This window comes from Mustela lutreola, chromosome 4 (assembly GCF_030435805.1).
Source record: "Mustela lutreola isolate mMusLut2 chromosome 4, mMusLut2.pri, whole genome shotgun sequence".
NCBI classification, from domain to species: Eukaryota; Metazoa; Chordata; class Mammalia; order Carnivora; family Mustelidae; genus Mustela; species Mustela lutreola.
In genome coordinates, this window is record NC_081293.1 from 24,448,049 (window position 1) to 24,472,741 (window position 24,693).

At 40.6% G+C, this 24,693-nt stretch overlaps 1 protein-coding gene across 3 annotated transcripts in view; it reads right to left on the minus strand.

Moving 5' to 3' along the window:
- The window catches only part of CFAP58 (cilia and flagella associated protein 58), a 122,469-nt gene that overhangs the window by 5,636 nt on the left and 92,140 nt on the right, over window positions 1-24,693 (minus strand). For all 3 annotated transcript variants that reach the window (XM_059173265.1, XM_059173264.1, XM_059173262.1), the window contains exon 16: window positions 1,463-1,582. In XM_059173265.1, the coding sequence (XP_059029248.1) occupies window positions 1,463-1,582 (120 nt within the window). The remainder of the gene's footprint in view (window positions 1-1,462; window positions 1,583-24,693) is intronic.

The following is a 24,693-nucleotide window of genomic DNA, read 5'->3' on the forward strand; positions in this document are numbered from 1 at the left end:
ACAAAAGGGACATCTCTGTCTTCTAGGTATTCATCTGCTTCTGAACGTGTTCCCTTCATTGCTTTGAAAATGATTCTGACTATGCTATCATGAGCTAAAGAATAGGACCTTCATGTTGAGAGAAAACCTGCCTTAATAGCTAAACAATTAGGAACAAAGGGTCTGTTTCCAAACAACGAATATCACATTTCCTAAAAGAGCCCAGATAATGAGGACAAACTGGCAGACGAGACGGGCTGAGACCACCACCTCTGAACCTCTTCCACCAGGGGTCACATTTCATCAGAGCAAAATTCTGGATCTCCTGAGTTAAAGGGTTAAAATCCCAAAAGCGCCAGCGAGCCATGCAATGCAATCCAAAGCAGAATGTGGCTGACAGCAGTGTGAAGACAGACATGTATTTTTCTAATCTATACCCACTCCTGAGAAAATGAGCTTTTGTTTTGTTGGGAATATATAATTGTTTAAAAGGATGAAAATAATCAAAAAGATTATGCCTCATGCAAAATTCGAACTACATCTCAGGATACTCTGGTGAAATCAACATTGAGGGATAAGTTGAAAATTAATGTTCTAATTACACGTCTGTTTCATCTGCCTTTTTTAAGTAGAAGGATGTGATTTTACAATGTCTTATTTGTGAAAGGATCAGAACCGTAGGAGGAGCACGGCATCTATATTACCCCAGGCAGAAAGGCAATGATTATCAACTTCGTTGTGCTGGTAAGTGCCGGAATTCAGCTGGCATGTGCTACCTTCCGTGTTTGTGTGTGTGTAAGACTTCCCCAACATGCCCAGAATACCTAAGGACTCACTTAGGAGGTAGAGCTCCGGATACAATGGTAACACACCGTTTCCAAGAAAACTTTTAAAAGGCACACGTAATAATATAACATTCCATCTCCCCCAGTTGAGTTTCTGAAGTCACTTAGAAGGGAATTTATGCTAACAGAATTCTAAAGTGATTTTACTTTCCTTTCACAGTGACTGACTCAAGAGATGGGCATGAAGGCAGGCCCTGGGCACCGGGGAATAACCTGTGCTTCGCAGGGGGAACGGAATAGCACAAACCTGCTTGGCACAGTGGTTTGCTTCAGGAGATGATGGTTTTAAAACATTTCCTCTCTTCTTCCCCCCCCCCCCCCAATTCCAAGTGCCCTCACTCATTTTGAGATCATCGCCAGATACCTGTCCCCCAAATTTCCGTTCAGGTGCCATCATCCTCTCTCCAACTCTTCCCTTGCTCTCCTCCCTCTTTCAGAAAACAGAGAATTGTGGGGTCTATTAGTCTCGCTGCAGGAGGGCAACTCTGGGATGTGTCCTACTCCTCCTGGGACTGGAATTCTAAAAAAGCCAACCTCTACAGTGTGTGACGTTTGGGAGACCGGCTCCTTGTACCGAGACAGCAGACATGTCTGGGTCCCTCACGTGTGGCCAGGAAAAGGCAGAGGCTCCCACTTACTTTCAGCTGTTTTGTCTTTTCCCGCAGTGTGTGGCGATAGATCTGTAGCTGCTCGGCAGCCTCGGGACCAGGCTGTCGAGCCAGGATGTGCTTCAGCTCCACATACAGTTTCTCCTTTTCCTGGTAGAAAGTAAAACCACAAAGGAGATAAACAGCCCCGTCAAGTCAGGAAAAGTGCCTTTACCAGGATGGTCAGGAGAACTTGGGACCATCATAAGACACTTCAGAGTGCCACACTGATCACATGCATCATAGATCTGATCAGGAGCGCATCCAAACAACCCCAGGCAAGGGCTTAGGTTGGGCCAGCAAGGGAAAGTCTCTCTCTACCTAAACTTAGGATCACATGACTGAGAGACAAGGGCAGTGATGGAAGATTTGGACATGTGTTGTGGCCAGTAAAAGTAGGACATAGGGGAGTTTTCGCAAAAATGTCCTTTGAACTGTTGCTTGAAGAGTGAGTAGGAGTTTTCCCCAGAGCAAGAAAGGAAAGGTTTTGAGGCCAAGATTCAGAGTCAGGACAGGGGAGAAGTGATTCTAGTTCAGTAGGAGCACTGGACCAAAGGAGGGAGAAGTGGAGAGAAGAGGCTGGGCTCATAGGTAGGTTCTAGGCTGTGTAGTTTGGGAGGAAAGGATGAGCTGTGCCTGGGTTTGTCTTAAGAGGAATAGGTCCAGCAGGAAGACAGAGAACAGAGTGAGGTTCTCAGGGCACCAGGATAAGCAGAAGATGAAAACAGATGGACCTAAGCCAACTAGGATGGAAAAGAGGTAGATGTGAAGACATTCCTGAGATAGAATCAGTGGGATTTGGTGAAAGATCAGTCCAGGAAGGAAGGAACAGGACCTAAAAGACTCCAAGCCTTCTAATATGGACACCTTGGGGGCTGAAGGGTAATAGTAATGGAGCAGGGAGGCTAGGAAAGAAGGGGTGTGGGGAGGGGGGAAAGAACTGTTTCCACATTCTCTTCTGATTATCAGTGGGGTCTGGATATGTTGAGCTTGAGGTGTTGTGGGATATTGAGGAGTTGAAAATGAGGTCCCAGAGTTCAAACTAAAGAGCAAGGCCTCCCCCACTTTGCTCCTGGGTGGCTCACTGGGTTAAATCCTCTGCCTTCAGCTCAGGTCATGATCCCAGGGTCCTGGGATCAAGCCCCACATCGTGCTCTCTGCTCAGCAGGAAGCCTGCTTCCTCCTCTCTCTCTGCCTGCTTCTCTGCCTGCTTGTGATCTCTGTCTGTCAAATAAATAAATAAAATCTTTTTAAAAAAATATAAAGAGCAAGTTGGAACTGGTGGTGGGTCATGGCTAAAGCCATGAAAATGGCTCCTTCAACAAGGGATGGCCTTTAGGGTGGGCCAGAACAATGAGATCTTTGGGAGAGCCAACATATTGGGGGAGGGAAAGAAGAAAGACTGAGAGAAAAACAAACAAGGGAGAGTAACTGAATGCCCCCCAGCTAGGAAATGGCAGTGTTTACAAAGGGAAGCATGATTTGAGTGGTCAGTGATATCCACTAGGCTAAGAGAAGAAACAGAAGGGGTACTGAAAATGGCCTTGGGGGAGGCCTTTTAGGATGATACCACTGCAATAACATTGGGGGAGTGGAAGTCACAGAGGCTAGAGAACAAATCAGAAGTAGGAAGTAAAGAAAGCAAGTCATTTAAGAAATATGACATGGGGGGCGCCTGGGTGGCTCAGCAGGTTAAAGCCTCTGCCTTCGGCCCAGGTCATGATCCCAGGACCCTGGGATGGAGCCCCGCATCGGGCTCTCTGCTCAGTGCAGAGCCTGCTTCTCTCTCTCTCTCTCTCTCTCTCTGCCTGCCTCTCTGCCTAATTGTGTTCTCTGTCAAATAAATAAATAAAATCCTTAAAAAAAAAAAAAAAAGAAATATGACATGGGTAGAACTGAGATCTGGAAGTAGTTTGAGAGAACAGGTAAAAAGCCAAGAAAACTAGGATGTGCACATTCATAGAACTAAAAGAAAGGGCTTGCTAGGAACCCATAGCAAATCATAATTTCATAATTGAATTTAACCAACAAACAATATAGAATTCCCATTTGTACCCTAAAGTTTAATTGCTTGTAATGTGTGTTCAGATTCTTGAACTAGGGAAACTACATACAAGGGAAGATTTATTTCTTAGGCACCTCAGTTCTGGATTCCCATTTCTCTAAACTACAACAATTTGAACAAACATTGATAAAGACTAGTGTGCCTATTCATTTGTCTCTGTATGTATTTATTTCCTTAAGGTAATTATGTTAAAGAGAAAAAAATAAGGAAAAGCCCTCTTAATAAATTACATGGCAAAGCAAATGGAAACAAATTTTTACGTAGAGCTAAGTATTCTTAGCATTGTCATCAAATAGTGTTTTTGACAGAGAACATGAGAATCATTAAGAAAAAAAAAATCAGTAGAAGAAAATTCATTAACTACTCATTGTCACCATTTGTTTTAGATTTTTCTTCCCTCTGGCCAAATTACAGAAATTTTATCACAAATAACATGACTCTACTTTCAAAAGAATGTATGTAACTTAAGAACTAGTTGGATGGATTAAGATTCTGGAGAAACGTGTATCCAAAAACAATACTCACCATTTAAGAAATAATTCCAGAAACGACAAGGAAATCCAAAAGCCCGTGCAAAAGAAGAAAACTTGAACAAATAGAATTACAAAGCGGTGGTTTTCCTTTGTTGTACAACACCTCCCGTCACACCTTACAACATAATCTTCCCAGTAAATGGATGTAGCAAGCAATGGGAAAGATGTCAGGAGGTGAGTTTATTTTCTATAGCCACTTAATGCCTGCTCTGTTGGAGAAAAAACACTTCTGACAAGGCTTCAAGATTCAATTTGGAGAGGGTAATAAATATGTGGAGAAGCCCACAAAACCGTTTTGTCCATTTCTTTCAGCTCCCCTTCCTCTCTACCAGAATATGGGTAGATGTGAAAAGTAAAGAACCCCATGAAGACGAGGAGGAAACAATCTGGTTTGGGATATAATAACGTCTTAAACTGAAAAGATCATCTTACTCCAAGAACCTTCGAATGTTTCCCAGGCGGAACACTTTTCAACTGCTCTTGGCAGGGAGGAAAGAGACACAGAGGAGAGAGGCTGGAAGAAGCAAATATTGCTACCTTGGCTCATAAGCGAGAATCCCAAGGTCAACTGCAATGAATGGTGTGTCCCAAAGTCCAAAATGTGACAAGTCAAAAACCCAGTCATGATATACGCAAGAATCACTTTTCCCATGCAACGCCTCCTCTGGGGTTTGAAGACATGTTATAACCTTGAAAGAATCTGGAGGAAATTGTGCTATGTAATTCCTAAAGGCTACATGAGACTATCAGTAGAATGGAGCCAGAGGTAAAATCAGGTTGGCAGCCTGTCTCCACTTCCTGTTCTTTTTCCCAAGGCTATAAAAGGAACCAAAATGGATTTATTCTAAAGAATAACTGAGTGACTGAATAGTGAGGACCCATAAGTGTGGAGAAAAGTGAAGAAGTTGAGTGAACTACTATTGAAACGGTTGCAATATTCAAAGTCAAAAAGTTCTAAGAGTTAGACCACTCAGGCCAAGCGATGCATGTGTATTCCTGGTGGGTTGAGAGAACACCAAGTGAAACTTCAGGGTCTGAGACAGTAGGAATGGGAAGAGCCGAGGGAAAAGGAGTTGGGGGGTAGTGGCTGAAATGCATTACCAGGCTTCAGTGTGCATGAATTTTGGTCTGTGTTTACAATAGAAAACCTAACTGATAAAACCAAAGTGAAGGCCGGTCAACATTAACATTCTAGCTGTGTGTATCCTACAGATTTGTATTTTGGGAGAGCGTTCTGGTAATTTAGATAAATATGGAGTGTTTGATGGATTGAAGGTCTTAAGTACGATTGTTTTCCAATTTATTTCTCTCCTAACCCTCTACAAGGGCCAACCAAGCTCTTCAAACATTGTGCAATGGTGTGTATAATAACCCCATTTAGAGACAAAGCGTGCAATTCTATTATAAAGAGAATCTATCTTATGCAACAGAGAGACTCATTAGGCTGTCCGGTGTACATTGTCTCCATAAGCCAGCAGTGGCAGAACCAGCTGCCTTGTAAAACATATCCTGTCCTTCTTCGTTAAGCTGCATTCATTTCTTTTTAAACCAAGTCAATTAATTTGTCACTGGGTTAGAAGCACCATATGTCAATGAAACGTTGTAAGAAAATCATGAATAGTTTATTACTTCCCCACCAACAAAAGATTGCATCTTCAGGTTAACATTTCTTTATTTATTCAGAGTTTGTTCTTAATGCACATCAATATTACTTCGTACCATGCCTCACTCTCTAAATTATTTTGTGAACAGCTATACTGGAAAAAAAAATAGACGCTTAGCATCAGGAGACTAGCTCCCACTTTGGCTGAGCATGACTTGCAAGCATAAAACTTATTATGTCCATCCTCGCAATGATGCTCCCTGGCTAGACATCCCATCCTCCCAGTCGGATAGACTATCAGACATGGTTATGGATTCTTTTGCTGCAAGAGTCTCCAAGTTATTCTGGATAAGAACACAGCTCATTATTAACACCGGCTGAGTAGAGTGGTACAAAATTAATTACAGTATTAGCTTCAAATAATGCCGTCATTACACGGTGACAATCTGTAACCCCAGATTGGAAACTCCAGACACGAAGTCACTTAGACCTCCAGGTGTTTGTATTTTATCTGACAATAAATTAAAAGTCTACATTCTGAACAGTCTATGCAAATAGGAGTCAGCGCTATTCTGGGTACAATATGGAGGAAGAAACCAAGCTGCTCTCAGAACTCCTTTCCCCACCGAGCTACAATTTTATATTCACTGTCTGTTTATATTCCCTGTCTTAAGCTCTGCATCTTCAACTGAAAACAGAAGGTAGTTCACATTCAACGTGCACCTTAACCCCTCTTCTTCCTCAGCTCGCCTACTTGAGGCAATAACTGACTAAGAGGAACTAATATATTCTGTTTTAATCTGAATCTGTGCTTGGCAAATGCCAGTGCATTGATTCTGTTCACCCTGGATTCATCAATTTGCTTGGGTGAGTGTTGCAAATAATAACTTCACCCTGGGAACCAGCTAATTCATGTGAATCAGTCAGCTTGGCTCCTGATCCAGAGTCACATGCTTATCTATACCCACCAGGGTGAAAGCCACGCACTGAGATGCTTGGATACGATGTACTCCAAAGAAAGAGACACCACCTTATCTTCACTCTAGCTCATCCGATGGGTTCAAGATGAAGTTGGTTTAAAAAAAAAAAAAAGAAAGAAAAGAAAATGCCCCAATCATTACCTCTGGGAGAACCAACTTCCCAGAATACACAGAAAATCCTTTTTTTTTTTCCAAAATATCAAGATGCCATTTATATTATTTCAGTATTTATTCCTTATGAATCCATTCTTTCCAGTTGCATTATGAGCCTTTAAAGTCAGAATTATGCTGGATCTTTCTGTGTGTCCCTCATACCTGCTACTGTGTTCTATTCATTCTAAATGCTCGATAATTTTGTTGCTTGCGATTATATTGTCAGCAAACTATGCCCATCATATCTCAGTAACGCACATCAGCAGAGGTGAGATATGCATATGTTGAGAACTTTCGCTTTAATTAGATCACTGTAACAACTCCCGGTTAGCAGAGCTTATATAATTCACCCTAATGAGCTAGTTGCTCCTATAAATCATATATCTTTGAGTGAAATTTTGCACCATGCATATTTTGTCAAACTCATGCAAATACTTGATATACAACCTTGATCTCTTAGTAAAATGTTTATAGCAGTTTCTGATAGGGCAAGTGGTTTCAAATGCCTTTTTTAATTCATAAGACTAGCAAATGTCTTCACATTAATTGGCTCTGAAGCTCTGCTTACACGTGCGTGTGCATACGGACACATGAAAATGCAAGCTTAACTCCTAAATTAAATAATGTGTGCACTTTTTAAACAGCTTCCTTAAACACAAGAATTCTAATAGCACACATAACTCTTTTCTATAATTAAAAAAATGCATTACATTTTTTCCTGTTTGCTTGATTTTCGTTTCCTTTCCACTTTCCCACCCCCACTCATAATCCTTAACAAAAGACTAAAGCCAAATTTAAAATTTTTAAACAAAACTGCTTCCCTCTTTATATGAAGGCAACTACAGAGCAATCCCCAATTTATCTAGAAATGACTCTTTTTGTTAGTAGGAAAATAAATTAGAAACACTGTAAACATATTACATTTCTATCTAGCTTTAGGAAAGGGAAAGTAATGGCTGATACCTTGGGGCTTTCTTGTTTATTAGCTTTATAACGAAAATGTCAGCTAACCTGAACTCTGGACCTATCTTGTTTATGATGTCATGAAGTGGTAAAGCCCCCTAGAGAGGCTGAGACACGCAGGACTGGGGGATGAAACAGAATTACACAGCTGAGTTCCTCGTGAGCAGGAAACTGCTTGGTTACACAGTGGTTCTTGGCTCTAGATGTAGATGATTAAGTGTTTTATGAGGCATAGGAGAAATGTGCACACACTAACCTTCACCATTTTTGTAATAATAGGAAAAATGTTTCTGGTACTTTCTGATATAAACAACGCAAACTTTCTTGGGAGATCTCTTTGCAACGGGTTTTGTCCTCCAATGCAAATAGATGTTTGTGAAGTCCTGGACAGGGTACATAATTGCCTAGATTGGCCTGAACTTCATTACCAAGACTGCTGGCTGGTTTTACCCTTGCACCTTACCTCCCAACCTAACATATGTGAAGAATTTGCACGTTAAGTCATGGTGGTGTTGGCTGTTCTTAAAACCTATAATGAAACAGGTCTAGAAAAATTCAAGTCCACTAAGTTCTTCTTTAGTGCCAGTATGACACATACGATTGTGCTAGTTTAATATGAAGATAAATAAGGTCCAAACTTCAAGGAGCTCACTTTCCAGCAGAAGGAAGACAAATAACTAAGTCATAAAATAAGACAGACTATTGCCAGGTCCCCAAAGAGGCGCTAGGGGTATTGTGCAGTGTGTGGGTAGATCTAGAAGGAGAGATGATATTCATCTGGTGGACTGCAGAGAGGGAAGTATTTCAGATGGATCTCAGTAGGAATAGTAGTCATAGCTGTAATATTTGTATTCATGAATCAGAGAAGGGCCTCACTACCAAAGGACAAATTGAATAGACAAAGCCACTTGAAGTCAATCCACTGAAAATGGGATCAATTTTCATAATAAACAGTACAGAAAAAAGTTTGAGATTTTTTTTCCTTGAAAAACAGATCTAAAGTTCATTTTAAGAATTTAATTTTTTGAGTATTTTACCTTATCACTTTAAAATTTGCATTTTAATTGTAATAATGTATGATTACTGGATCAATTAAAATCATTGGGTTTGGGGGGCATCTAGCTCTCTCCTTTGGAAGAGCACCCAATTCTTTGATCTCAGAGCCATGAATGTAAGCCCCACACTGGGTGTAGAGATTACTTAATAAACTTTGAAAAGTTATTGGGTTTTTTAAAGATGCATTTATTTATTTGAGGCGTGGGGGGAAGGGGCAGAGGTAGAGAGACAGAATTCCAAGCTGACTTTGCCCTGAGCATAGAGTCAAGCACAGGGCTTGATCTCACAACCCTGATACCACAATCTGAGCCAAAACCAAGAAGCAGATGCTTAACCAACTGTTCCACCGAGGCACCCTACGGGCTTTTTCACATGTCTGACAATATTATGGTGCAATTTGACTTCTTGCATATATCTGACTTCTGCAGTACAGCAGTTTTTAAATTTTTTATTATGTAACAACCATACAAAAGAATCTATAGTAAAAATAACTATAAAGTGTAATAATAAAATGAAGGCTCATGGTAACTCCATCACCCATATTATGAAATAGATCATCATCAATACCTAGCATCTGTGCAGACCCTTCTCCATCCTATCCCTGTGCCTACACAACTGCCACCATCAGCCGAGGGAAGCACCATCTGAATCCTGCGGTTGTCATTCCCTAGTTTTTTCCATATAGCTTGAACATATATCTATTATTTAATTTTACTTTGCTTTGAGCTTTATAAAAATAAGCATACCTAGTGTCTTTGACTTGCTTGTTTTACTCAACATAACTCATAATAAAAGATTGATTAATGTTGTTGTGTGCCTCTATGCATGTATTTCATCTGATACTCTGTTGGGTGAAAATTCCCCAATTTACCCATTCTCCTGTCCATGGAGTTATTTCCAGGGTTTTGTTTTTATCAACAACATTGCCATGAACATTCTCATGCGTGTTCCCTAGTCCTCAGTTTTAAGTCTTCCCACCATGTAGACCTAGGAGTGGGATTGCTGCATCTTAAAGAATATAAAAGTTCAACTTTGGAAGAGAATGTTAAATGATTTTCCAAAGTGCTCTCCAAAAATCCCCTCTGATCCGCACCTTTGCTATTTTTTTTAGTGTCACCAGGCAACCCTAAGCAAAGGATGTAACTAAAGCCATACCTAGAGTCTTATACACTGAAATTATAAAATATTGTATATTAAGCCACCAAATGGGTGGTAATTTATAACAGTGCAATAAATACCTAATACAGACATTATAACTGTCATTCCTCTAGAAATAGTAAGACAGTATCTCAATGTGGACATATGTTTTATTTCCCTTCTTACAAAGTAGGGTTAAGCATTTTTATTTTCAAGTTTATTTATCTTTTGTGTTTCCTCTTCTGAGAAATGCCTGTTTCACGCACATTGTTTTCCTATTTTCTACCGTTGATTTTTTCTTACTGATTTATAATTCTTTATATATTCTGGATTAAGACATATAAAATTTGTGCCTTACTTTCTTTGTGACTCCTTCTGAGGAGCAGACATTCTTAATGATAATGTAGTAAGATTTATCCATAATTTCTTTTATGGTTGATGCTTTTTGTATCTTAGTTAAGTACTCAGGCCAATTATTTTTAAAAGACTTCCGTTAGCAGAAATATTCAAAGCCTTCGTTAATGTCTCCCAAATCCCCTCCTAATACTTTGATAATTTAAAACATTCTGTTTTGAGGTAGCTACACTTAGAATTGTTTGACTTTTCTCTTTTCCTACCAGATGCTGATTTGCCATTGCCTTTGAAATGATTCTAGAATTTTTCTAAAATCACTTGCGTTGACTTCAAGTGATCTGGCAACTTTTACAAAGCTTATAATTACTTTGCATTGTATTTGCATTTCTTGTTGGCTGATATTAACACTGGACAATCCTACTGAAAAAGAGAGACCAGTGATATCAAGATGGGCAGGAGTTAGTCACATGATGCTGACTGGGATGTCTGAGGATAGATAACAGTCATATAAATGGCAAGTTCTTTAGGGGATATATTTATATTATGAAAATATTCACTTTTCTGCACGATCTCAGAATTTGGGTGAACTGGGCAGAAAATACTGGAGAAGAATAATAGAAGTCATCCCAGCAGCTCTCACATATAAAGCAGGTACTATGGATGTGCCCGGCATGGTGCCCAACTCAAATGTGGCATTTCTTTTTTTTTTTCTTTCAAGATTTTATTTATGTATTTGAGAGCGAGAGTGAGAGAAAGCATGCACTAATGGGAGGGAAGGGCAGAGGAAGAGGAGGGAGGCTGAGCAGGGAGCCTAACATGGGGCTCAGTCTCAGGATGCTGGGAGCATGACCCGAGCCAAAGGCAGACACTTAACCAATTCAGTCACCCAGGCACCCCCTGAAATGTGAAATTTCAATAACGCATCACAACAAACCCAAGAATTGATTATTATTATCCCTACTTTCCAGATGAGAAAGTTGAGGCTTGGAAGCATCAGTGACTTACCTAAATAAAGCAACTAGAAAGTGGCAGAACCAAGATTTGAACCTATATAAAATAGAACATTTCAAAGATGAGATGAACATGTATTATACCTATATGTGTGTATATATCTATAGATATATATCTATAGATATATCTATAGATATGTAAAATACGTGTGTATATATGTATACGTGTGTGTATATACCTCCATCCTCATTCTTAAGCATTACTCACACTGCTTCCTATAGCAGGTGGAAAGTAAAAGAAGGGGAAAATATAAACAAAAGTATAAAGGTCAGGAGGTGAGAGTATAAAAGCATCCAGTAAGCCTGCAGTAGGAAAGTAGCAAGCGACTATCTTACTAGACTAGAAAAGAAAAATGTATGTGTCCTGAATGATAGACAGATGAGTTTGTTTTCAACCTAATAGGCAGGAGGAAACCATGGTGGGTTTCTTGGTGAGGAATATGTTAATAACATTGATATATTATCATATATCATATCCATGTACTACTATAATAATTTATAAGACACATAAAATAGAAGATTTTAAAGACTGAGATTAAAATGCACATATATGTAGAAGTTCTGATATTTTCTTCCAACACTCAGTGGATGGTCTTAGGTGCTCTACACTGGAGAACACTGGTCTAACATATTAGAAGTGAGGATCTACATCAGAAGAGTGGGCAGGGGACAAAACACATAAGATTAGAAATAGACGCAAAAGCATGGGGAGATGCAGTTTACTTGACTCAGCAACTGACCTGGCAGGAGGTGGATGGGGAAGTCAGAAGTAACACTGGCATTTCGAGCCTCTGGCTGTCTGGACAAGGGGCCACACCATGAACAAGCATAGCCAAGCCAGGGAAGGTGCTGGCTTCAGGAAGCAGATGGAGAGCTCCTTACATGGAGGACATCCCTTTGACAAACATGTATTAAGGAAACTGAGGCTCAGCAAGGCTATGGAATTTGTCCAAGACCGCATACCTACAAACTGCAGAGCCAGGATTCTAACCCACAATGGTATGACTCCAAGCCTGGACCGGCACCCTCTTGGCTTCTTCCAACCCATTACCAAGCACCCTGCCTCCACCATTCTCAGTCACCAGCCAAACCAGAGGGACAGCCAAGGTAGAGAGGAATCAGGAGAGAATACAGCAGCTGTGTAACTATACATCGACAATGACAGCTGCATAAAGAAAGGGCCTTACACAATCAAGTTATTAAAATGTGCAGTGGGACCAATGAAAGGCAGCTGAGGGAAATCTTGCTAACTTGGAAAATTCTTTAGGGTAGTACATACTTTCAAATAAGCCAAATTAAATTTTAAAACAAGAAATACTCTGATGGAATTACATACTCAAGTTGAAATAACTCCAAGTAATTTGGATTTTGTGATTAAAACCTAAAAAGCTTCCAAGTAGTCATAAGATTGTGACATCACAGAACGGGCTCAGAGTAGAGAGGGCTCTGTCCTGCTCCGCTCCTGTTTCCTGTGTGCGCATCCCACTAAGTCACTCTCCTTCCCTAATCCACCAGATCCTTTTAAGCCTCCTTGTCTTTGCGCCGGCCACCCATTCCTCCGTAATGCCCTTCCCCAAAAGCCAGCCCCAATCCTTGTCTAACACCTCTCAGCTTTTACAATGCTGCTCAAAGTAACTGCCATTAGGGGAGGGGGGCTTTTCCAATTTCCTCGAATTAACTATATCTTTAGTGTTACCACAGCCTTCTTAGGGATTTTAACCTTGGGTGGATTTAGTCACAGAGTAGTCCTCTCTTTCATGCAGAGGATATGTTCCAAGACCCCCAGGAGATGCCTGAAATTTCAGATAATACCAAACCCTATACGTCCTATGTTTTTTTCCCATCCATGCCTAGCTGTGATAAAGTTGAGTTTATAAATTAGGTACAGAGATTAAAAACAACAACAACAAAAAAACAATGACAATAGTATATAGTAATAAAAGTTACGTGGATGTAATCTCTCTCAAAACATCTTATTGTGCTGATGTGAGAGAGACAAAGAGAGGTGAATGATGCAGGCATTGTGACGTAGCCTTAGGTTCATATGGACCTTCTTCCTACATGTCAGGAAGAGGCTCATTAGCTTCTAGACCCGGCCAACCACAGGTAACTGAAACCACACAAAGTGAAATGGCACATAAGGGGAAACTACTATACTCTTCAGTTGATGGTGCATTATCGTCACTTGTTCCTCTTTAACTTTACATACAACATAAATACCACCACAATAAGCATGTCAGTGTGGCAGAGTTACGCACAACTGAGTTATTTTTCCGAATTAACTCCTAATGTAGAATTTCTGAGTCACATTATTTATATATTTAATCTATTTAATATATACTACCAAACTCTCGCCTAGAAATGTGACATCAATGCAGGGGCGCCTGGAGGGCTCAGTTGGTCGAACACCTGACTCTTGAGTTCAGCTCAGGTCCATGATTTCAGGGTTGTAAGATCACGCCCCACATCAGGCTCCACACTCTGCTTGGAATCTACTTGTCCCTCTCCCTCTGCCCTTCTCTCCCACACTCTCTCCCACTCTCTCTCTCAAATAAATAAACAAACAAATAAATAAATAAAATCTTTTTTAAAAAGGAAATTAACATCAATGCAAACTCTACCCACAGTATATATAATGTGTATACAGTGCCTACTGTCCCTACATTCTCACCAGCACTAGGCATCATCGATCTGTTTTTCATCTTTGCCAACTCCATAGGCCAAAAAAAAGGGATATTCTTTTTTTTTTTTTTTTTAGATTTTATTTATTATTTATTTGACAGAGAGAGATTACAAGTAAGCAGAGAGGCAGGCAGACAGAGAGAGGAGGAAGCAGGCTCCCTGCTGAGCAGAGAGCCCGATGCGGGACTCGATCCCAGGACCCTGAGATCATGACCTGAGCCGAAGGCAGCGGCTTACCCCACTGAGCCACCCAGGCGCCCGGGATATTCTTTTAATTTTCATTCTTTTGATTACTAGTAATGTCAATCATGTCTTATATGTTTATTAGCTATTTGTATTTTTTTCTTTGTGAATTGTTTACTTATGACCCCTACCAGTTTTTTCATGGAGGTGATCATCTTTTTCAAATCAGTTTGCAAAAATTCTCTACATATTAAGGATACTAACCCTTTCTCTGTTATATTTGTGGCAAATACTCTTTTTGCCTTTCCATTTTCAAAGTATTTTCTTCTGTGCTGAGGATGTTCTCGACTCTTTATGTAGACAACGAAACTATCTCTCCTTTCCTTTGTGATTTCTGCCTTTGATATTATACTTAGAAAGTCTTTGCCCTTCCCCTAGATGCATACCCTAGAGACATATTTATATGTATGTACAAGAGACTTCTATAGGAATGCCCTCTGAAATACTTTTACAGTAGTGAAAGTTTGGGGAAAAATACCTAAATATCCATCACTTAAAATATAGGTAAATATAGTAGAAATATACAGTAGAGGGTTCCCTGGTGACTCAGTTGGTTTGAGCCTCTGCCTTCAGCTCAGGCCATGATCCCAGGTGCTAGGATAGAGCTCCATATTGAGCTCTCTGCTCAGTGGGGAGTCTGCTTCTCCTTCTCCCTCTGGCCCGCTCAAGCTCTCTCTCTCTCTCTCACTCATTCACTCCCTCTCAAGCAAATAAAATCCCTAAAAAAAAGAGAGAGAGAATGAAATATACAATAGAACTACCCATAGTATCCATGTATATGATCACGGATATTTCTCAAAATATGATGTTGAGTGTGGAAAAAGAACAAAATTAATATGGATAAATGTAAAGTACACCAAGTAATTCTCCACATTGTTTGTAGATGCATCAATTTGCAGTAAAAGTATAAAAATAGACTGAAGGAATACACATCAAATTCCTGAGAGTTGTTGCCCCTAGAAAAGGTAGAAAGGAAATAGGACTTCAAGGGGTCCACCTAAACTGAAAGACCTACTCTATTTTTTTAGTCTAAAACAAATGTACCAAAACATTAATATTCACCATTCTGGATGGGTGGCAGGTGTATCTGTTGTATTACACTTCACTTTCCTGCATTATAACTTTTCCCCAAATGAAAAAGGGGAGATTTCCTCCACCCTCCAAGAATCTATAGAAATTTATTCTTATTTTATTCTATAACTTTTGCAATATGTCATAAAATTTTGGGTATGGTATGGGTATGAAGTAGAACTCCAACCTAATGAATGAATGAGTGGATGAAAATGAGTGAGTGAATGAGCAAATAAATGAAAAGAAGAATGAATACATGATTCTTAATGACTAAGTAATTCTCTGTCACTTCTATGAGTGCCATCATTCAGATTACATAAACAGACTCAGCAAATCAGAGAGAATTTAGTAGTCAAGCTGATACTCAAGTAATCACGGCCAAAAAGTAGATTTGCCCCAGTAAGTATGGTAGCCACTTGCCATATGTGGCTACCAAGTACTTGAAATGTGGATAGGCTGAATTGATATGCGTTCTAAGTGTAAAATACATGCCAGATATGACCGACTTAGTACAAAAGAAGAATCGAACAAATCAAAACCACAATGAGATATCACCTCACACCAGTCAGAATGGCTAAAATCAACAAGTCAGGAAATGACAGATGCTGGCGAGGATGCGGAGAAAGGGGAACCCTCCTACACTGTTGGTGGGAATGCAAGCTGGTGCAGCCACTCTGGAAAACAGCATGGAGGTTCCTCAAAATGTTGAAAATAGAACTGCCCTATGACCCAGCAATTGCACTATTGGGTATTTACCCTAAAGATACAAATGTAGTGATCCAAAGGGACACATGCACCCGAATGTTTATAGCAGCAATGTCCACAATAGCCAAACTATGGAAAGAACCTAGATGTCCATCAACAGATGAATGGATCAAGAAGATGTGGTATATATACACAATGGAATACTATGCAGCCATCAAAAGAAATGAAATCTTGCCATTTGCAACAACATGGATGGAACTAGAGCGTATCATGCTTAGCGAAATAAGTCAAGCAGAGAAAGACAACTATCATATGATCTCCCTGATATGAGGAAGTGGTGATGCAACATGGAGGCTTAAGTGGGTAGAAGAATAAATGAAACAAGATGGGATTGGGAGGGAGACAAACCATAAGTGACTCTTAATCTCACAAAACAAACTGAGGGTTGCCGGGGGGAGGGGGTTGGGGAGAAGGGGGTGGGATTATGGACATTGGGGAGGGTATGTGATTTGGTGAGTGCTGTGAAGTGTGTAAACCTGGTGATTCACAGACCTGGGGATAAAAATATATGTATATAAAAAATATATGTTTATAAAAAATAAAAAATAAAAGTTAAAAGCAAAAAAAAAAAAAAAAAAAAAAAAGAAGAATCGAAATAGCACATTAATAACTTAAAATTCATTTCATGTGAAAATAATAATTATTTTGGATAAATTACATTCAACAATGTATATTATCAAAGTTAATTTCACCTGACTCCTTTTACCTTGTTACTGTGACAGCTAGAGAATTTACAATTACAGATATGGCTTTTTATTTATTTTTTACTGGATAACACTAAAATAGAGCAACAATGTTGCTTTAGATCTAAAATTGTAGAAGAAAAAAACATACCCAGTTTTCACATATGCCTAATCTGAATGCAAACCAGCCACCTCTTTATATAAATAATGGTATGAAACTAGATGAAAAAGTATGAGGTCATTATGCTGCACAGCCGACAACTTGGAAAATTAGACCTTACACAAATTGTTCCATAAAGCACTTAATAAAATTTTAGGGAAGTGGAAAAATTTCTATTAAGTTCTATAATACAAAATAGGCTCATTTCCAAAAAGTAAACCATAAGGCGAGAAGGTGATGTGAAGTATACCTACCAGAAAGAAATGACATTCTGTTGTCCGCCTCCTAATGTTTTTACTGCCTCATGGACCACCACGGAATCAGCTCGTATACTCAGTGGTCCTGGGGTTACTTTCTTTTTAACACAGTCTCCTCGTGCCTAGACAGTGATGATTCTAGTGTAGCCGTACTGACGCTAAGATCCAGGCATGGACCAGTCTTGGAGAAGTATCTTGGTCAAAGAAAGCTACCAAAAAGTAATTTCAGACTAGTTTTAGTACTTCGTTGGCATCAAAGACTGTAAAGGGGGTATATTATCCACATGGATACTTAAACCCCTCCTCTCCCATAACCTCCAACTGCTCTCACATCTTCAACTCCAAAATTCCTAGGGAAACTTCCTTCCTGAGCTGCCTACCTAGTCCTTCCTTCATTGTTGTCACAACTGTGTATCTCAAAAGCCAGGAGAACTGTTCTGATAAGGGCAGACTCCTCCCCCGAGTGGAAGCGGGATTGCCTATAGGAGACCACAAAGCCAGAAGCACCTCTAGCAGACAGAATTGGCAAAAGCTGCAATAAAAACAGCAACAATAACAAAAACCACTTTTACATTTGGTGTCCTTTCCCAACCAGCCAAAGCCAGGAGTTCAAAGTCTATGTGTAGGTGAAGGTTCAACATGGGGAGAGCAACTGATTAAAAGATCAGATTTTATAAAACAAAAGTGGGGGTGGGGTGAGCAGAGGTACAAAAATGTACCTTGAGTAGAGTTTTACTGAGGAGTAATTCAAGTGGGATCAGGCCCTACAGCATGGAAGGATTTCACGAGTCAGAGAACACCAGTAATCGTCTACATTAAAGAGGAATTAAGTCGCCTTCAAATAGCTGCCATTCTGAGACATACTGATTTTCGGACATGACATTTAGAAAGGGGCTGTAATAACAAGGAAATTTTTTTTTATGAGTTTGGGAGATAGAGTCAGATTTAGTACAAAGGGCCCTGGGGTTTTTTGTTTATTTGGTGTGGCTGTGATTTTTTGTTTGGCTTTTTTTTTGTTGTTTTTTTAAGATTTTACCTATTTTGTTTGGCTTTTATCTGATTGAAATAGGCTACCTGAAATTCCATAACCAATTTACTTTGAATGCTGCTAATTCCAGAGCTGGCTTTAAAATGCCCTAAGCCAGTGTTCCCCTCTCTGAATGCAGGCTACTAGCTCGCCATTTCTCTTCCTCTTTCACCCTGCCCTGGGACCTGCAATCACTCAACCCTCCCAAACGGCTCGGCCCATTAGCTTCCTCCTGGCTTTATGGTTCTGCTTCTCTCTCCTCTACCCCAGAGTCAAATACTCCTGAGCGCCTTCCACAACACTTTCAGCCCTCCTTCCTGACCTTCTGCTACACCCGCGAGGCACCTTCCTAGTGCTACCTCTCTCCTGCCGACCACTCCTCAGCTCCCGGGCCACCCAGCAGTGCTACATTGCTGGAGGGCAACGCAGGAGGTACTGAGCGGAACCATTACAAGTTCAAGTTAGGCACACTGACTTGGTCCTTCTTTCCTCACAGAAGTTCTCATTTTATTTTCTGTGAACACCCAGATATCATCTGCTCAGCAGCTTCTTCAGACCTGTCTCCTCTGGACCCTGGGTTCACAGTGGTCACCCTCACTCTCACCAGATGACTTGATCTGAACAGACAGAAGGGATCTTAAGAGACCCCAATCATCCTCACAAGACACCAGTGCTACATAAGTTCTCTCTCCCTTCCTGTCCATATCCAGTGAAGAACTGGAGGCCTACATCTTCCTTCCTGGTCTGTGCACAGGAATAACATAGGCAGGCATCCACCCACGCGCAGAAACCCACCCGTTCTACAACCCCCCACACGTGCAAACACACATGCCCACCTTGAATCTCCTCTCCTCTGTGCTTCCCCTGTACTCATGCCCGCCATTGCCTGACATCGACATGAACTTCACCCTGCCTTTAAAATGTTTACCAAGGGAGCACCTGGGTGGCTCCGTTGGTTAAAGCCTCTGCCTTCAGCTCAGGTCATAATCCCGGGGTCCTGGGATCAAGCCCCACATCAGGCTCTCTGCTCAGCGGGGAGCCTGCTTCCCCTTCTCTCTCTCTGCCTGTCTCTGCCTACTTGTGATCTCTGTCTGTCAAATAAATAAATAAAATAGGGCACCTGGGTGGCTCAGTGGGTTAAAGCCTTTGCCTTCAGCTCAGGTCATGATCCCCGGGTCCTAGGATGGAGCCCTGAGTCGGGCTCTCTGCTCAGCAGGGAGCCTGCTTCCTCTCTCTCTCTGCCTGCCTCTCTGCCTACTTGTGATTGCTGTCTGTCAAATAAATAAATAAAATGTTTACCAAGGCTTGGAAAAGCACGTATCACTCCATTACACTAGAGGAGTGGGGCTGCAACAAAAAAGAACAGAAGTCTTGCCTTCTTTATTCTATGTTTCTCGATACCTTGAATCTTTTAGAACAAAAAAAATGTATTTAAATTATACGTGTTTAGTGTTTTTCCTCTGGTCTTTCAGAGCTACACACCTTACACGAGTAGCCTAAGTCTACTGACCCCACTCTCATGCCATCTCTTCCCTTTGAAGGCCCCAGCAGTCAGGTTTCATGCCCAAAAACCTCCTAGAACTGGACCTTCAAAGGGCACCAGTGACCACATCCTTCCCTGAGTTCTAACTTTCTTGGCAGATGCCAACAGTGATAACCTACTCCCTCCTTGAAATTCTCTCCTTTCTTGGCCTCTGTGAGACTGCCCTCAGTTCTGTTGCAAAATTGGACACATTTCACTGAAAGACCCTGCAAACAGCCAAACAAGCCTCTTTTTCTTCTAAAGTTGAGGGAAGTGACAGGCACTGCGGAATGGGGAGCCTCTAAATGTGTGTATGTGTGTTTGCTTACCAAATGTCATATTCTAAAGAACACACTACACACTCTCACACAGCCACCCTCCATACTGCCCTCACTTTGGGGAAAAGCCAAAGATGAGAAGGTGACCCTAAATGTTACCCATAACCTTCAGAGCTTCTAAGGGGACTTCTTGCCAGCCATCTTCTACATACACCCCCACCATATGGGCCACAGGGCTGGGTCCTCCCTTCCTGAGCTGATTGGTTCAGCCTCTCTCCACTCCACCTCTGTCTCTTAACTCTCTCTTGTGAGGAGAGGGCAAAAACCATTTCCTACCTGAAGAGGATTTTTTTTTTTCTTTAAGATTTATTTACTTATTTGAGAGAAAGAGAGTGGGGGATGGGGCAGAGGGAGAGAGAGAACCTCCAGCAGACTCCCTGCTGAGCACAGAGCCAGAATCAACTCAGGGCTCAATCCTATGGCCCCGAGATCATGACCTGAGCTGAATCCAAGAGTCCGATGTTCAAGCCCACCCAGGCACACCCTGAACAGGATTTCTAAAAACAAAGAGGGGTTCAGTGCAGGGACAAAGCAAGAATAGACATTCTCTGAGGAATTTTATTTTTAGGAACAGAAAAGAATATCTCTGTGTGGAGACAATGAGACAAACACTTGAGTGCATGTTGGAAATCAGTGAGTGTAAGCTTTAAACAAGCTGGAGTAGATGGGAACTCTGTGCAAAATGTAACTTGCCAGACAAAGGCTAGATGCCTCCATCATCATCCATCTCAGAGCTGTTGAAGACCAAATGAGACAATATATGTAAAATTGCTTTGTCAACTGGAAAAAGCATTTTTAAATTGTAATTATTATGTGATGTTTTGCCTCAGGCTAGATTAAGAGTCAGACCATGGCAATATTGAAGAAAATTAAAATACCTGCTAATTTCTTTTAAATCCACATTCCTGGAGCTGTTTAAAAACTGCAAATTCTAATTAATTTCCATTTTCTCACCTCCTTTCAATTGAAGTGATCACAATAAACTTCAAACTCTATTAACAACAGAGTCAAAGTTTCTGTCGACTGTTAACTAGACCATGGACTTTGGAGTTGAGGCCTGAAAGTCGTCTTTTATGTCCTTTCCATTCTATTTTCTCCTGTGACTTTCAGTTTTTTTTCCATTTCAGTCTCCCTGAGTATTATAACTTTGTTTCCACTGAAGTAGCTTCTGGGCCTTTCACTCTATCTCAGCCTCTATGATTTCCAACCCATCCTTCCTTCAGGTACCCAATAACCCAACATCATTTTCATTATTCCAATTAATTTCTTAAAATAACTAAATTATAAACAAAGTGATGAGTCAGGAAATAAAATCAAATGGAATACTGATTAGAAAGGAAGAGGAAAACCATCACTTACTAGAGGAGACAGGATTATATAACTAGAAACCCCAGGAAATTAACTGAGAAGCCACGAGATAGGATGGACTGGTTACAAATAAGTGGGTAAAAATCAATAGCTTTCCAACATGGCAGCAGTAATCAACTGGAACACATAATGGTGGGAAGATTTCTCTTGCCTGTAATTGCCAATCCCTACCAGAAGTATAATCAGGATGAGTGAAACAGGATTAAAGGATTACTGATGTCTTCTGTTTCTCTGTGAGAGGGACTATCTGCGGCCTCTGTGTGACACGGGTGTTCTTCCCTGTTTTGTTTTATTTACATCTTCTGTTTAAGTGTCAAAGAGTCTCCCGGTCCAAGTTTCAGCCTGGGCAACCGTGGGGTGGTGGGGGTGCAGCAGGAGCAAGAGGGGTGGTGTGGTGTAGCCATTGGGCCCCAAGTCAGCGGGTCACCAGCAGCCCCCTTGGAGTTCTCACTGACCAGGATGAAAACTGAAAACCACTTCTGACTCCTCTCCCTTGACCTTCACAGACATTCAGTGGTCAAGTTCTTTAAGTAGGTCTTTTTAAAGATCTCACTGATTTATTCCTTTCTCTTCACTGTCAATGCCTGTCTCTTACCAATATACTCAGTAATTTGGGTCCAAATTACAACAGCCTCTTGGCTGCTCCTTCAGCCCAGTCCCTTGTCCCTTTCAGTCTTTCCTTCCAGTCAAGTATACTATGTCACTCCTCTGACTAGTTATTGTCCAGCAGAACACAGGCCTGAAAGACTAACCGAGCTGGGCTAGAATATAGATTGATTTCTCACCAGAGACTCCACGGGTCTGAGACCCACTTCTGCCACTGGTTAACTCTGTGACTTAGACCATATTACTTAATCATGCCGAGCCTCCATTTCCTCATTTTCAAAACTGGCCTAAAACACAAATAGTAAAAATTATTGTGAGAATTAAAAATAATACATAAACTAGAGGATCCACCACAGGATTGGACACAGCCATAATACAATAGACATTTAAAATCTACCACCCTCTGCCACGGGAGCTGCGGTCATTACCACAATTAGTCCATGCTTGCCTCTGGGAGCAGGCTGAACGTCTGTCCTTGGTCTCTAAGACCACATATTTGGTCCCCACCTAACATAGTCAAAGGTACTCTGACACCAAATAGCTAGCTGTACGTCCCTGCTACTCCACCCCACCTCCACACCCCAAACAGAGTCAACCCATCTCAGAACTATGACTCTTCATTTTCCCTCCACCCAAAATGCCCCTTTCACTTATTTCCAAATGTGCCTCCTTCAAGAAAACTTTCCCACACCAGGGCCATCACTGTCATGTGCAGTTAGCTCTTACTACCCTGTGTGACTAGCCGAGAGAGTTTGAATGAGTTCTCTCATTCCGTCCTCACTACAACCCTACAAACCTGGTGCAATTACTCTGACCATTCTACCGCTGGGCCTTGAGAGAGTAAGTTGCTTGCTCAGGGTCACAAAGCTGGACGTCAGCAAAACCAGGACTCAAAACTAGGTCTGAGCTCTCCATTGCCACCCCATTCCTCTTCAAGACATATTTTTAGGAAATGGTCGGATAAGTAATTTTAACAGGTCAAAGTCTGGCCCAATCATATCTTCTTTGTCCATGAGGAAGCCAGTTCTTACTCATCTCCCCTACTGTTACCCCTTTGGGCCTTACAGTTGTTTAAACAACAAACACCACATCATATTTTCTCCCAGACAGTGTCTCTTCTGCATAATTGGACACTGACTATTGTCAGTATCCAGTATAACATAATGATGCATAATTGGGCATTGTTCACTAAGGGGAACCGCAAAGTGAGAGTCTGGATTTTTTAGACACTGCTCATAGAAACCAGTCTCATTTTTTCCTCAGATATACCTCAGAAATCTTCTGAACCAGAATATAAATTTCTTGCAGGTAAGGACCATGTCTCATATTCCTTTGTGTCTCACAGACATCGACAGACATTAGAAACACCCCCAAATACCTTTTGGTTCATAGTTGGTCTTCCAAAAAGGCTCTCTTAATTGTGGGGATGGTAGATCCCTGGATTATGCAGGACAAAGAGCATTCAAGAGGGAACGATTTTCTATTCCCATCTCAGAACAGAGAGCATGCTCGGTGCCTAACCACACTGGGAAAAATAGTTCCCATTGTCAGAAGCCAAAAGCAAACTTAGTTTGATGGCATCAATATAATGCTTAATATGCTACATATTTGGCATCTGTTCCAGAGAAGACTATGTGTCAGAAACTCAGAAAAGGTCTCCTGGGCATATACGCAGCTCTCGGTCTGTCTCCTACACATTAAATACACTCAGGCTAGGGAATATACATTTTTAAATGCATGAAACATGAGCCAGACTTGACACCCATCTATCAGAGCTGCTTAAGGATAATAAAATCAGTGCTGCCATTATAAGGAGAGGAAACTTGATGACCCACTGGAGATTTCTTCCAATCTAAACGATTCTATAAATTCCCCTAAAATCATAAAAAAGCAGATTAAGGATTCATGTAGGTGTTTGGACTATAAATACAAATTAATTTCTGCTCCAGCTGCAATTTTTCTCATCCTTGTAAGAAACACCTCTATCTCTGAGGTATTTCTGGGTGAAACACCAACGGAGTAGCTAAAATAGACAGGACTCCCCCCAGGTGGGCGCCTGTTTTCTTCTAATTTCACAAATAAATCTGCATCTTGAAATCAACTGAATTGAATCTTGCTACTGTCCAAAAACATTTATCACTGAAAATCCGTTTTGTTTGGGGAGTAAAATATAATTATATACAGATTCAATAAGAATCTAAATGTTCCACTGAGAAATTCTTTATTGAAAATGTTTTGTTTGGACTCTAAGTAATCTATTTATTTCTATTTTCAGTTACTAGTCATATTATTGCATTTGGTTTTTTACTAAAAAAAAAAAAATTCCTGCTTAAACACTCCTCTAATGAAAAGACTTGAATACTTTCTGATATCAGAAACTCCTTATTCTCCTTCTCAATTGGTTTTATGAAACTGCCAACTGACCCTTATAAAAGAGAGAAAATTAATTCTTTTTTAAAAATCCCATCACCTATTAGAGCTCAATAATAGAAATCAAAAGAAAATGGTAAATAACATTCTTTAGAGATTAATTTATCAACTAATACATTTTTAGCTCACATATTTGCTCTGATTCAATATGAAGTCAGACACCAAAATAGAAATGAACAAATTGATTGTGGATCATTTTTCCAAATGCATGGTGAT